The following is a 16,419-nucleotide window of genomic DNA, read 5'->3' on the forward strand; positions in this document are numbered from 1 at the left end:
TTTTCTGATCTTAGCCCTCAGTAGAGAAGATGGAAAGTGACAGGAAATAGACTAGTGGGAAAAAGAAAAGAAATGGTCCTGTAGGAGCAGTAGAAGCCTTTTTTTGCTGAATCCAAAAACACTGAGCAGTGTGCCACAAAATAAAGAATCCTAATCTCATTTACACCAGTTTTCACAACAGTAACACCATTGTGTGAAATCCTGGCTCCACTGAAGTCAATGCAAAGCTCCCATTAGCTTCGTGGGGGCCAAGATTTTTCTGGAATTATTCCTGATTTATATCAGTGTAATTCAGCTCAGAATCAGCCCTATTACATTTATATTGCAGGATGCGAAGACTTTCATCTGACTTTTGTCAGGTAAGCCTAACTTCAGTACCAGACAAATTGGTTGAAACTGTAGTAAAGAACAGAGTTATCAGGCACATCAACGAACATGATGGGGAAGAGTCAACATGGCTTTTGTAAAGGAAAATCATGCCTCACCGATGTATTAGAATTCTTTGAGAGTGTCAAGAAACATGTGGGAAAGGGTGATCCTGTTGATAACATCTACTTTGACTTTCAGTAAACATTTGGCAAGGTCCCTCATCAAAGGCTCTTAAGCACAGTAAGCAGTCTTGGCATGGTTAGTCTTTCAGGAATGTGTTAGCACTGGGACAAACACCTGGAAAATGTATGTATTTAATATTTTATTAAAGTTCTAGCTACTGTGTCATTCTTAGTTTTATAACATTGGTCATACTGGCAAAATTAATCAATCATTAAACTGTTGGTCTTTTTTTTTTTTTTAAAGAAAAGACAAATCAATAAAACAGTTTTCCATATTTTTGTATATTCTCAGTGGCTCAGATTCCTGCAGTACTACGAACCCTTTTTTAATATCCAAGAAATCACTACAGGAAAGTGAGTTACTGGCAACATCTATTAAAGTAATATTTATGTTGTCATTGTCAGAATCACAGAAAGACTATGTTGTTCCACGCAACAATCACTGGTTTTCTATTGGAATCCAGGATTGGTGCTGCTCGCTGAGGGAAGAAATGCTTTGTCTGTGTGATTCCCGGAAGCAATAAGCACCTACATGAAAATAACTCAAGTCCCCATCCTTAATCCCCTGCCTATCCTTTTTTATCTGATGGATTCAGTGAGGGCTGGAAGATCACTGTGCGAATGAAATGGAAAGAGAGTTAACAAGATGTGACCAGTCCCTGGACAAAACAATAGAGAAAAATCTTCACTTTGTCTAGTATCTGGAAGTCATCCTCATGTGCAGGTAACAATGTGGATCACGGTGGGCTTGGTCTGCTGCTTAGTTTTTGGAGGACTGCCTTCGGCTCACTGCACTTGCCCTTCCCAATGTAGCTGCACCTTCTATAGTATCAATGAAGGAACAAAAGCAAGGTATGTTTGTTTTCTTTGTTTTTCATCTGGAAGATTTTGTGTTCACCTTTGTAAGGATGTCTGGGGAAAAAAACCCATGGCTTGTGTCATGGCTATTTGTTTGTGTGTTATTTTCCCCAATCACTTTGTACGACAGCTTTATGTGCAGAAGGATTAGCTTCTGAGCACACTATAATCTGATTTCAGAGAAAGCATTTGGTGATCTTCTCTACTAGGGTAGAAGCAATATAATTAACATGAGTATAATGGTGAAAGATGAATCAAAATGGAAAATACTGGACTTTGTATGTGCAGAAGATGTCTTTAAATTCTAGCTCACCTTGTTCTTCTTTCAGAGAGTTAATCAGGCTTGCTTAGTACAGTGCTTTCAAAAATGCACAGAGTACTGCCCTCTATTCCATTTACTTACAAATCCTTTAATCGGAGGATTTCTTTTAGAAGGAAAGAATCCCCAAACCAGAAGAAAACTCAAAGGCAGATTCCATACATTAAATGTAAAATCTGAGAATGGTTTATTTCAGTTCCACAAAATCTCAACAAAGACCAGTTCTTTATTTTTTAAATGAAATACAATTAAGATATTAGTAGAGGATGCTTTCTTTTTAAAATGTAGTAATTAAGCAATGATTTGACTTAATGGGACACAGGACAAGCTTTTATACAATATATTCACAATACAAAAAAAGAGAGACTGAGAGAAAGCAATCCCTTTTTCTTTGGAATACATATTTTTTCTAGACAGGGTTCTAATGGAGGAATTCAACAAAGAGAAATTAAAAACTGACACCTAGATTTTGAATGTCGGTAAAATTTTCCTCAAGACTGTTCAGGTGTGATAGAAGTAGCACCAGTAGCTTTCTATGTGAGAAGTACAGTGGTAACACAAATTGCCTGTAGTTATTGACAAGGAATGCAACAAAAATAATCAGTGCTATCCCAAAGAGGCCATAGTGGAATTACCTTCCAGTGACTGTTAAAAAGTGTGGTGTCTACCATTCCCTAAGGTGAATAATTGTTGTCATTTTCTCTATATTATGATTCAGTGAAAAAACAGCAGATTTCCCAATAGTAGAAGGGGTTTATCCCATAGAAAAACAGTTTAGTGCTCAATAGTATCATCTGGAAATATCATCCGTAGCATAAGTGCACATGGCTACACTGTAATAGCTTCTCATATTATTGAACCTTCTATGCCATTCACAGAAAAGAAATGCATTTCTGAGAAGAATTTTCTGTCTCCTTATTTTCTTCTTTTTGTTCTTAGTTTTTCCCCAACCCCCCAGCCCTCAGTTAAGGAGGGTTGGATGAGCCTTCTTGCAGAGCCTATCAGTTTTGGTCCGAGTCTTGACTGCACCCTGTTGCTTGACAGTCAGGTGAAGCATTTCTTTCCTCAACCTCCCGGGGTTGTGTTTGCATCTTCCATCACAGATTTAATGCCATTGTAGAAGTACTAAATGAAAGTAACTATATTGTATACCTGCCATGAATGAACAATTTTATCTAGAAGCTTGAAAACGTTTAACTCTAGGAAGCCTCATTTAGCAAGAGCAGTTTAGCTATGTTATTTATTTGCACCTATAGTAGAGGAGTAGTCACTTTCAGCTAAAAATGATCTGGTTTTATAATATTCCATTTATTAACCAGCCACAGTTATTAGGAGATGGTCCTTAGATTATCATATTACGTTTCCCTCATAGTACCTCTTCTAGCGTGTGAAGTGCAACATGCTTATTTGATTCTGCTACTTTTTATAAATTAAACTTTATTTCATGCTTTGCCCCCTTCCCCTTGTTGTCAGGTGAACTGATGTGCATTTGTATTGTATTTTCTAAGATATCTGTCTTTCTCCCTTCCTCACTGCTATCTACAATTTCATGCATTTACAAAGCCAAAGTCAAATTTTGCTTGTAGAAGGCCCAAGTAAATAAAGAGTAAGGAGTAGGATGTGGCCTTTAGAAATTAGAGATGGGAAAGAGCAATTAGGTCATCTAGTTCACTACAGCCAGTGCAGGATTTCCCCCAACAGAATAATTTCCAGTGCTTTGACTCATCTACTTTCAAAAGCTTAAAGCAAAGTGGCTTGTACCACTATTACACGGTCCAACAGATTTCACTGTAATTCAGATTTCAAAGTAGGATTTTGTTGAGTTAATTGATTTAATTTCATGAACAGGAGATTCCATACAGTGTTTAATGTGTGTTCCCCTGTTATATTCAGTTGGATGGAATAATGGGCCCAAAGAGTCAAAGCTGCTGCCATGACTCTGAAACTATCTAAAACTGAACGGTTTTAAACAAGTTTTGGGGTTTGGCAAACAGAGACCTCAGTCTGCTTAGGACTTTGGAGAGCATACTGTAAAATTCATACCAAAGGTTACAAATTTATTGATTTGAAACATACAAAAGGACAAGATTCAAAATGAGGTAAAGAACATTGAAACTGAAATTGATTATGTAAAACAAGCTTAATCGAAATGTAACAAAGTCCCTTTTTGGAGACAGTGAATATTGGTTAAAATCTTGTATTCAGTTAAACAGGACTTCTCGGTGGAGAAGAAAGGGTTTAGTTCTATTGTTCAGTCCTGAGTTGGGAATGATAGTCACTTTCCTACTTCAGACAAAAGCAACAGACACAGAAGGGAGAGTAGAGATAGGATAGTAAAGATATGGGAAATACTCAGGATACTGGGCAGCTGGTCAATCATAGACGGATGCTTTGGTTGGACAGATTAGCCATGACAGCTATTGCTCTGGATACCAGCTCACTTCTTCTGTCAGGAACATCATCTGGTTGGTCTGGACAGGTCCTCCTCCTTCACTAGTCCTTCTCAGGCTGAGCAGAGCTGGATAGGCCATCTCATCTTGCTGGACTGGTGCTGTTCAGTACAGTTGGTTTCAAAGTCAGGTGAAAAGCTGAGAGAGAGAGAGGATAGGAGGAAGATGCATGAGGGACAGAAAGGAGCACATGAGGGTGGGGGAAACAGAGTAAGATCTCACATGTACCAGATTGGGGTCTTTGCTGGTGCAGCAATAATGCCCAAGTGTCCCCACTGGAGTATCAAGATCTTGTGTCATGATAACAATCCTTCCACTGCAGCCATTGTGGTGGTAAAAAAGTTTCCCCTTTTCTGCCTCAAAGTCTCTTTTAGAAGGGCCCAAAAAAGGCAATGGGTGGAATAATCCATCCTCTCTTTATTTTGTCAACCAATTAGGCCTAATTTCCAACACACCAATTTCGGTTCATAGATTTTCAGTTCTATACTTTTCTTTTTTACCAAGTATGATCTTAACACAGTCCCTGAATTATATCAATAGGTCTTCTTATTTGGACTAATTCAGTCTTTTTGCTTCTTTTTTGCACCTTTTCCCATCAACATTGATTGTCATAGATAATTGTGACACTTTATGAACTTTCACTCACTTTTCACGGTTGAGCTCACAATTAGGGTAAATTTGTAGGATCAGTTATCACAACACCTCTGACCCCTACCTCAGAGAGGCTTGTTTAATATTTGGCTCTTTAGCCAAATATCTCCTGGCTCAACTGGTAAACTCTCTAGTGCAGGAATGTTATGGTCAAAATTTTCAGAAAGTCAATTAAAAATAAAAAGAAGAAAGACTTCATGAGCCAGATTCATACCTAACATAAATAAGTGCAACTCACTGAATTCATTTACAAAAAGATTGAATTTGATCCTATGTACCTAAATTGCTTTGATTTTTTTACGTAGCTGAGTTGTATATGTATAGAATGGTTGATAAGAAAACAAAGGGACTGAAAAAAAGAAAAGCATGTACAAATCATAGATTCGAATAAAGTAAAAAAATTTCAAACTATAGAAATGTAATTTAATATTTGTTTTTTTTCCAATCAGAACTGTGCTGTGCAATGACCCAGAGATGACACTCACCCCTGTGAACATCCCAGGAGATACATCTAAACTTCGAATAGAAAAGACGGCCATCAGGAGAGTACCAGGAGAAGCTTTCCATTCTCTCCGTAACCTGGAATACCTCTGGATGCCCTACAATTCTTTGGCTAGTGTCAGTGTGATTACCTTTAGGGGTCTCCGCCGGTTACAGGAATTGAGACTGGATGGGAATGACTTAATCTTATTTCCATGGGAAGTTCTTGCAGACATGCCCCAGCTACGGCTGCTGGATTTACACAATAATGAACTCACCTCAATACCAGCAGAAGCTGCTCGTTACATCAAGAACATCACCTACTTGGATCTGTCTAGCAATAAATTGATGACTCTTCCTCAAGAGCTTATTTCAACCTGGGCTAACCTCCAGGCAGTTCCTTACTTCCCCAATGACAATTCCAAGATCATCTTAGGTAAGAGAGTTAAGAAAAACAGTGCAAATTAGAATGCACTTGAGACGAATATCAAACATGCAACATACAAGAGCAGTACCTTAATATTGCTCATTCACTCTAGGAAGAAAGTGTGTTTTTAATGGAAATATATTGTTGTTTCTAGAGTCCCCCTGCAGGCTAAGAGATTCCCTGTTGAAAGTGAGGACAGCTACAGTTCATACACTATCTGAACAGCCATGAATTCTAGAATGACATTTTTTTGATGGGGGTGGCTTTGCACTAGAAAATCAAGTTACAGATGATTGTCTTGTGAGCCACCTCCAGTGCAGTAGCCCAGAATGAAATTCTGCAGCGAGCATACTGAGAAGTTCAGGGGCTTGGCTATGAGTGTTTTATCTCTAGATCATTTATTCAAATCCATCTCAGGGTGGCTCAAGTTGTTGCCATCTGCTGGTTGTTTGATAGGCTACATGAACTAAATTGGTGGTTTCTAGGCAGTTCCAAGTGGTTATGGGCCATATCCTCAATTAGTATAAACTGATGGAGTGACATTGACTTCATCTTACACCTGAGGATGTGACCCTTTATGTCCATATTGCATACATAACCACAATATTTGACATCAATTCACACTCTTGCTGACAACCTCATTGGAGAGGACATGAGTTACTCTTATTCCCAGTGATGGTCCCCACAGTGTGAAGAAGTTTACAATGCTGCTAATCTTCTTCTGTGGATAAATGTGGAGCTTGTTTTTCTAACACTAAGGTCACACTTAAAAGAAACCCACACATTTTTAGAAGAAAGAATCAAGTTGTGGGCTGGCCAGTTTTTAGTATCTTTTGTTAATGTTTGGTTAGCTGTTAAAATAAATGGTGTCTTCTTGGTGCATTTTGCAAAGTGCTAAATAAATTCTTAACAAAACAAAATACATGTTTGCTATTGCGTGGTCCCTTTCATGTTATGGAATGTTGGCTATAACAATATATTGCATGGATCTCTTTTTGTGGAAATTTGCACAATTATCTGTATAGTTTGCTTGTGGCAGGATCTTAAGAAATCCGTACAAAGAAATATATATGGAGATAATGGGGTAGAGTCATACTATAATTTATAGACCAACCCACTGACCCTTAAATCCCACTCCAGATTTCCCCTCTGTGCACATACACAAGTGATTATAGTGTGTGAAGTCCGTGGATTTTAGTCCAGGGATTGAGATGCACAGCTGCATCCTAAGTTTCCTTCCTGGCCATGGCTTTCTCACTGAAAGCATAAAAATCTATGAATAGCAAGGGTTCAGTAATTCCCTTTAGTTCCATAAAGCACATCATTCTGAATTCTCTTCAAAGCCTTTGGTTTTAGGATGTTATAATAAAAATATTTTTAGAAACGGCTTAGTGCTTTCTGGATATTCATGTATTTCATTGTCAGCTTTGTGATGTTCTTTTATATAAGAAGTGCTTGGATGAGGCATCAAAAATAGAATAGGGGCTTGAGGAGTAGTTTGTGATAGTGTGGTTGATCATCAATTGCTGCATTGGCTCATGTGTCACACAGATACATAGATTCAGTAAATGTGAAGCTAAGAATCTGGATCACCTTCCAGAAAAAAGCTGCAGGGGAGACGGGAAGGGCTGGGAGATGGGCAATAGTGAAGGCATTAGTAGTGTGGAGCTTAAGAGGGGAGATTGTGTGTGTGTGTGAGAGAGAGAGATATGGGGTCTGGACAACTACGCCAAAGCCCAAATATCTTTGTTTGGAAAATAGAAATACAGTAGAATTAGTTATTTGAGATTAAATTAGTGTTTCCCATTGTTAATTTGTTTGTACTTTTACTGCAAAAACATTGTCATAGTATTGACTGAACTAAACTCACATGAGCTTTGTGTCCTGAAGTGAAAAAGGAAAGTATTGCCATGAGATCAAACAAATGGCTGAACTGTGAATTTAGAAGAGAAAAAAGTGTGTATTTTATGGTCATGTCTTATTTTCACTCCCAGAGAAAGATTGTCAGTGGAAGTTATTCCTTCTGGGTTATAAAAAAGGCAAGAACTAGGAAGGCCTATGAGCAAATGAGGTGTTCCTGGTCATAGCTGGTGTATTGCAGGTATTACAATACTAAGAAGATGGGAAGGGTGGAGCAATAGTCTTATAAGAATGCTCATCTAGCCATCTTTGAACCATCATGGTCCATTCTGGGTGTTAATTCCAACACTATCCTTACTCCCATTGACTTCAAGGAAAAACCTAATCTCAGAGCAGCTGTTCAGGCCCCTTTTTCCTGTCAGCCCACACAGGGCCTGGCGCTGTGGCTGGAGAAACTGTCTCTCTGTAGGCTGTGTAGCCAGTTTCCCAGCCCCTTGGAGTAGTGCTTTTCAACACTCAGAGATGAGTGTTGTGTGCATATGGGGAAAGAGAGAGGATGAAAACGTCCCTCATTCCCACTCCAACTGCACCAAGCCTACTCATCCACCAACCACCAAACAATCCTCCCTCCCATTCAGTCTTTCCTCATTTTAGCAGCAACAGCTGCCCCCTCTCTCACATGATCTATAATCCACAAAATGGCCACAAAATCAACCCAGGGTCTAAATTCTACAGGATTGTGGGGCATGGTAGATTGTGGGGCAATTCTTATGCCATTGTTTGGGTTGTGCTTTTGCCATTGTTTGAGTTATGGTCCAAAATGGTTGAAAACCACTGCTCTGTACCATCATTATTTTATATACATCTGTCAAAGGTCCCAATCTTTTCAATCTCTAGTCTCTTCATATGGATGTTTTTTCTTGTCTAATTATTTTGTTGCCTATATTGTTACTCCCTACATTTCTACTATATTTTTTTCGAGACAGGCCTGGCCGAATTGAACATAGTATTCTGGGTGATGGCCTACCATTTATTTTCTCAGTAGCATTATGGTATCTTCATCCCATTCTTTTTGCATTCTGGCATTTTACTTGCTTTTTTTGCCCTTTAGAGTACACTGAACATGAGTTTTAGATCATTTTTTTCATTAGTCCTTTTTACTGAGTAGATAAATAGATAGTCTTCTTGTATGTTATAGGAACCAAGGAGTACATGCAGACATAGGAGGCATCTGTGGTCCATATCCAAGGGCTGAGCTGCAAGAACATGAGAAAAGCCTTTTAAAGAACCAAGCTATGACCATATTTAAAACCATACTGCAGCCTGCCCATGGGGTCTATACAGTATGGTTTGGTTAGCACAACTCAGGCAACGTCTACACTACCCGCCCGGGTCGGCGGGTAGCGTTCGACTTCTCGGAGTTCGATATATCGCGTCTCGTCTAGACGTGATATATCGAACTCCGAACGCGCTCCCGTCGACTCTGGAACTCCGCCACCGCGAACGGCGGTGGCGGAGTCGACGGGGGAGCCGCGGACTTCGATCCCGCGGCGTCTGGACGGGTGAGTAGTTCGAACTAAGGTACTATTCGCGTAGCTGAACTTGCGTACCTTAGTTCGACCCCCCCCCCCCAGTGTAGACCAGGCCTCACAGAAAAATATCTGTGTGCACGTTGGTCAGAAAAACAATAGCAGAGCTGATCTAACAACTGGATTCACTGTAGTTTAGATAGGACATTTGTATATTTCTCAGATATGGATACGTTAACCAGAGGAGAAAAGTGAAGATGTCCAGTGAGGACAAATAGAATGATCATACATCAAGAGTTTGATTTCAGGAAGGGACTGAGAATCAGAAAACGAAGTTAACTTCTGTGAATATTCCAGTTAACTTCTGTAATATTGTCTTACTTTTACTAGGTTTCTAAGCATTCTTGACTGTAAATTAACTTGCTAGAACATTTGCAGACAGCAAACTCACAATGGGTTTGGGTGCAGCCAATATAAATCTGTTTAGAAATGTGACAATGTTTATGGACTCTTTTTTTATATATTTTCCCAGCCTTGCTCCTATCCAGCATCCATTGTCTGAGTTTTAATGTATTTAGTTTAAAATTTGTAAAAAAATGTCCCACCGCTAAGGCATACCACTTTAAAAACACCTTCCCAACACTGGTAGCATGGAATGAGACAGGCAGCATTTCTTCTTCAGCAGAATGTTTTTAATATTTCTATGAGATGTCAGTTGCTCGTGATCTGAACTGCATTTATACTAAGTGTAGCATTCACAGATCTTTTATTCACTGGAAGCCTTGGTATTTCTGCAACTTTGTGTCTAAATTAGAATCTCAGTGATGTGCTACCAGCAGTGCCATTGCTTAAGTGGTATAAATGCTGGAAGTGTTAGTGTAAACAGGGTAAAACTATGTTTATTATTGTGTCATATAGACCTGCTCTGAGTAGTAGTAGATCAGATCAGGGTAAAAACACTTGTGCCCTGCCTAAACTGTTTCCACCAGTGCAATGCTTGGAAATGTCATGAAATATGTCACTGTAGGCAAGGCCAGAGCACCACTGCAGGCATAGAATCATCTGCATGCCAAAGGTCTGCTAGTAGAACGTTATGTACATCCTTCCATGACAGCTTGTTGAACTGCCGGCAGAAGAGAGGAGGTTGCCTGAGGGTATGTCTAATCTGCGGTGATCTTCCCATGGTCAGCTATGTCAAAATCTAGTGTAGCACCTGCACTGCACCCCATCATGTAGGCCTTTACTTTAGGTATTCAACTTTAGTCTCTGATTCACAAAAGTATTTAAACTCCTGCTTAAGTCGATTCTAATTCAAGATAGCACTTCAGCATGTCCTTATCTTTAGACATGTGTTTAAGTCCCATCAACATTAAAGTTAAGTATGTGCTTACGTACTTTCCCGAATTAGGGATGCGTTCTTGAATTGAACCCTTAAACATCTCAAAGTCATTATTTTTCTAACATTATCATTTTTCGAGTAATAACGTATGTTTAATTCCAAAGCAAACAAAACCCAATAACTTTATTTTAAAACCAGTTAAAGTAATTAAATGACAAGAATGTATACATCTATCACTTCTTTTGCTGCGCCCAAGAGTTTAAAAGCAAAGAAATGAACAGTTAGGGACATGAGACCTTATATTACTTACATCTTAAACAAACAAATCACTCTTTTCAAGGGTAAAGAAATACATAATTTATCACAATACAACAACTTTAACTTTGATTCATAGCTATGCATTGTTTTTATTGTGATTTTGATATTTAAATTTTTTTTCTAAGGGATTTTGTTTAAATCCACCCATGTTTCACAGTTTTTGTTATAATGTGATTTCTTTGGGCAGACAGAGGGAAATTAATCAAAATTAGACATCTTGCGAAACTGGAAAAGGAGTAAAATTAAAGTTGTTTAATCTTACTTAATTGAATCAAAATTTTCAGGAAATGTGTGATTTGCCTGTGAGATTGATAATGTGAAAGCATGAAGATCTTTCTTTCTTTTTGAGATATAAAAGGGGTTATAATCAATCATACAATGGGACTATGTTTGCATTCAATATTGAATGGTTGTTACCTTTCTATAGCAAACCACAAACACCTGCACTAGAACCTTTGTCCTACAAATCTAAAAACAGAGATCTCTACTAATTGATCTAAAGGAAAGGTTCTCTGAATTTTAAAAGGAGCCATATGTTCTTTGTACGCTACAACCAGCCAGTGGATGGGAAAGTGCTCACACATTTACTTAGTATTTGCTCCTGCTCCCACTGAAGTGACAGCAAAAATTTCTCATTCACATCATTTGAAATTAATGAGGAAGGCCTCTCTCCCAAACTATTTAAAACAAAACCGCTAATAACTGCTTGATTTCATGTCAACCATTTTCTTCAAATATAGCTGGCGTACAAGTTTCCAAAGAAATATAACTATGTGGAAAATTTGAAGGTATAGTACCCAAATAGCCAGTTTTGAGCTAGAGGGAGACAAAGAAACTTTAGGCAAAAGTCAACATTTCAAAACAGAGCAACTCAAAAACAGCAGGACAATTCTTTTTTTTCAAGCCAAAGATATAGAAGCTGACTGCAATGTTAATTAAGGAAAGGCTGTTTTCTCCTCCTAACAATCTGTTTTGATTGTATGAATAATCATACTTTGCACTGCCATAGTACTTTTTCATCCACAGATGCCAAAACAGTTTATAAAGCTGTGTTAGCGCCATGTTACCGATGGGGTAAGTAAGGCTCAGAGTGGTCCAAGCCATACCGTGAGAATTAAGACCCAGGTTTCTGGACTCCAAGGCTATATTCCATATGCAGGGCCACAAATGTCCCTAGTTGGAAGCAGACTATAAGCCAGTTACCACTTGTCCGTTAACGAATATGAAGTGAAAAGTAGCAATGGAAATGTTGACTATCATGATTTCTCTTAACAGGTTTGCAGGACAATCCTTGGGTGTGTGACTGCAGTCTGTATGAAATGGTCCATTTCCTAAACTTCCAGTCTCCTAACATAGCATTTATAGAGCCAAGACTGAAATGCTTTACCCCACGGAGTCTTGCTGGAGTCTTCTTCAGTCAAGTTGAACTAAGAAAATGTCAAAGCCCTGTTGTACATACTTCTGTAGCCAAAGTGAAGACCATACTGGGTAGCACTGTGTTACTGCGGTGTGGTACTACTGGGGTACCTATTCCTGAACTCAGCTGGAGACGAGCTGATGGTAATCAACTCAATGGCACAGGTGGGTTCTGGCTCTTTATTTCACACTGTGTGATTGGAAAGTAGGCTTGTGTTTTCTGCATACCCTGAAGCAAATATCAGCTTCAGCTCTTCTAAATAAATAGTACTACTGTATATGCCTCATGCTGAATAAGAAAATAGAATATTAGGGTTAGAAGGGACCTCAGGAGATCATCTAGTCCAACCTCCTGCTCAAAGCAGGACCAATCCCCAACTATTTTTTTTGCCCTAGATCCCTAAATGGCTCCCTCAAGGACTGAACTCACAACCCTGGGTGTAGGGGGCGGGGGGCTAATGCACTAACCACTGAGCTATCCCTCAGGAAGTTAGTAAGAGGCGAATGTTAATGTTGTAACTCTCTACAGTATTTATGGTTTTTTTTCCTGAAGCTCATACAACTAACCCATACTTCAGTGTGAATATATTAATGTTTATATAATAAACTATCATATCAAGTATGTTATGTTTTCTTTGTTCCACAACAAATGTACTGCAATAGTGGATCTCAAGCTGTTCTCTGCAAAGTACTTTTAGGTGGTTTGCACACCTATTTGCATCACAAGGGTGAAGCTAAAATAAGAGGCAGTGTAAAATTAGTTTTAATTAGATTTTAAACAGTCTTCCTAAAAAAATGAGTCGTGGGCTGGCCGGGGTTCCATTGTGTGCTGTCGCATGTCTGCAATGTTGAACTGCTATCAAAACAATTAGTAAAGCTCTGTCAGATGTTTCTTTTATGTCAATCAACCAAGATCAAATTTGCAGGTGACAGGAAGACTGGAGGAATAATAAAAGCCCTGGTAAGATAATGAAACAAATATTGAGAGGGAAAAAATCACTACAACTCTAAAGGTTATTGAAAGCATACGCAATAAGCAAGACTGCAAAGCATGTAATACAGTGTCTCATTAAGTCTCACCCTCAAAATTAAAATGACTTTCAATTGGAGTTGGGTGGGAACAAAATTTTTCATTTCTCAGAGAAATCTTCAATTTTGACTTTTTTCCATTTCAAAATGGACAGAAATTATCACGTTTCAATATTTCCTGCAAAACAACCCCCTCTCCTCAAAATTTATTTTGAGTTGGTTGAGATGTTTCACTCTGATTTTGACTTTTATTAAAAAAAGAGATAATATTGAAAAACAATTGAAAAAAATTCCTTTCAAAATGGAAAATTGATTTTTTGATTTCAAAAATGTCAAAATGCTTCTCTCCCCTCTGCCCATTTTTTTAAAATACAGTTGCATTGAAATCAACATTATTTCTGCAAACATTTCACTTTTGATGAACTGGCATTTTCCAATGGAAAAATTCAGACCAGCTCTACTTTGAATGCTTCCCCCCCTTAAAGTGGGCATTCTTCAGGATAGTCATTGTTCCCTTTAAATGCCCCCAATCATGGTGATCTTCCCTTTCACAAGAAAGGCTGGATCTGATACCATCTGAATGCAGAGTTAGTCTCTAAAGAGAACAACAAGAGGTATTCCCTTGGCATGTGGGTGGGCACAGGTCTTCCAGAACCTGGAAATGAAGGGTGAATTTCTAGACCCATTCAAGTCATATGGGGTTTTGTTATTCATGTCACTGGGGCCAGGATTTCTCCCTAAGAGTGCAAGTTCAGAAAGCTAACTGTGATCCCCTGAATGGTATTAGCTTATTGGACCAGCCTATTAAATAATTTTCTTATAAGATCTATACAAAATTAATAGATTTGTGTTGTGTCCTTCAAGTATTATGAGATTCTTCAGTGCCACAGAGACAGGGAATGGATATAATTTTTTTTCACAGCTATAGAATGACTTGTAATAGAAGTCCCTTTTTTGTGATCTTCACAAGCCATTACTCTGTTGTGCATGACGTGGTGCAGCTGCTACCAATGATAATGCCTACATATCATGCTGAAAACATGCCTCCTACATTAAAAACAAACAAACAAAAAGCCCCTCCCTGCAAAATAAAGAATGCATTCTAGAAAGCGTATGTTAAGTTTACTCTAGCTGCAGTCAAGATTGATATATTTTGTGCCACATTAAAATGGCGTTACCACCTTTCAGGGAAGAGTTGTCTGAAAAAAATACAGTACCTCTCAGTGATGGAGAACCTCATGAACACTATAATATGACAGCTTGAAATATTAACTTTTCTGAAAGAATGAAAGGAAAAACTGCTCTCATTCTAGCTGTAAGAATATTTTAGAATGGTCACAGGAAGATTGGAAATTGTTTTCTGCTGAACCTCCCCGCTCAATGAATACTTATCCCATAAGATGCAAAAGCCTTCAATTTTTTGTTTGGTTGGTTTGATTCGATTTTTATTAGCAAGATTCCTTCTCCAAAAGGCTGGATTTTAACATGATTGGATTTTTGTAAGGTGCTCAGTATGTAACATGGTATAAATATTCACTTAAATTCTACAGCAAACAGCATATTATTTCCCATCCATTTGTCTCTTGTTTATTCATTCTAGGAGCTACCATGTGAGCATCTTGAAAGACAGTCTCCTCTTGAGCAGTGATTTTCTTTCATGTGAATCATAAGTAGAAAAGTATATCGACTCTTCCAAACACAACTTTCTTCACTCTCATTCATGCACATGCTTGCAGTGTTTTATATACACAATTTTTTTAAGGATGGGGAAATCTTTCCTAGCTTGTTTTCCAATTCTGGCTTTGCTCTGAAAAAAATTCATCATAGTTTTTGGAAGATGGTGTATGGATGAACTAGATCAACTAAAGTGATCTTGACAGTAAACTAACAGCCAATATCCTTTCATTAGGTTTATTTTGATTTCATATTTTGGTTAACAAAATGATCATTCTGCTATGTATAATAGTAATTTTGCTGAATCCATCTTCTTAATATTTTACATATCCATGTTTGTTTGGGTTTTTTTCAGTGCACCAAGAAATTTCTAGTGATGGAATGAGCTGGTCTATTCTAGGCTTGCCTGTAGTCTCCTATCTGGATTCTGGAGAGTACATTTGTAAAGCAAAGAACTTCCTGGGGGCTACAGAGGCTTTCATATCCCTCATCATCACTGATTCTGAAGACACTGATGACCCTAATGCTAACTCTAAAGGAGTATGGAATGGGAAGGTGAGCGGGATGGAAGCAGCTGCTTACAATGATAAGCTGGTGGCTAGGTACGTTATCACAACCTCAACTTCACCTACATTAGGTGCCAGACCAGTCCGTGTTAACACAAAAGAGAATCTAGGGTTCCAGAATGAGGCACAGAATATGGTTAAGGAGCAGAATAGCAATCCAAGAAATCTTCTATCAAGTCTACCCCCTCGTCAACAGGAGCCAGAACGTATAGTGAGGTCTGTCAGAGTGATAGGAGACACGGATCAAAGTGTCTCATTGGCCTGGAAAGCTCCTCAGGCAAAGAACACAACCATATTCAGTGTCCTCTATGCCATTTTTGGAGAAAGGGAAATGCGCAGAATCAGTGTGGAGCCAGGTAAGACTAAGATCACCATAGACGGGCTGATGCCAAAGACCAAATACATAGTGTGTGTCTGTGTGAAAGGGCTGATCCCCAGGAAGGAGCAATGCATCATATTTTCCACAGATGAAGTTGCCAGTGCCGGTGGAACCCAAAAACTCATTAATGTGGTGGTGATCAGTGTGGCCTGTGTCATTGCTGTGCCTCTGACCCTAGTGGTCTGCTGTGGGGCATTGAAAAGGCGCTGCAAAAAATGCTTAGTGCGGAAACCCAAGGAAGTTCAGGAGTCCTATGTCACATTTGAAAGTCTGTCTCCAGGGGCCAAAACTAAAGGAGTGGAAGGAGAATACTTGACTAGACACACCCCAGATGAGTCTAACAGGCTGCTATCTGCACGATCTAGCGTGGACTCAGAAGCAATACCAAAGACAGAGGGGCAACCCAATGAGTACTTTTGCTGATATTACTAGGCTGATTGTTGGCATGTTAGACACACATGCACACACAAATGCATATGACTCTTTACCCTTTAGATCATACACCAGAATATGCTGTTGCAGGTCAATATGTCAGTAGTAATGTATCCCAACATGTTCAAGAGAGCAATGTGA

The 16,419-nt window shown here is 38.8% G+C and overlaps 1 protein-coding gene across 1 annotated transcript; it reads left to right on the forward strand.

Annotated features, from left to right (window-relative positions):
• Positions 1-1,178: 1,178 nt before the first annotated feature.
• Positions 1,179-16,419, forward strand: LRIT1 (leucine rich repeat, Ig-like and transmembrane domains 1). Its single transcript, XM_039546357.1, has 4 exons — positions 1,179-1,403; positions 5,279-5,745; positions 12,058-12,363; positions 15,257-16,419. Exons 1-4 carry the CDS (start codon positions 1,282-1,284, stop codon positions 16,267-16,269), a joined length of 1,908 nt encoding a protein of 635 aa, XP_039402291.1. The 5' UTR covers positions 1,179-1,281; the 3' UTR covers positions 16,270-16,419.

The sequence above is a fragment of the Mauremys reevesii genome, linkage group 7, assembly GCF_016161935.1.
Source record: "Mauremys reevesii isolate NIE-2019 linkage group 7, ASM1616193v1, whole genome shotgun sequence".
Lineage (NCBI taxonomy): Eukaryota > Metazoa > Chordata > Testudines > Geoemydidae > Mauremys > Mauremys reevesii.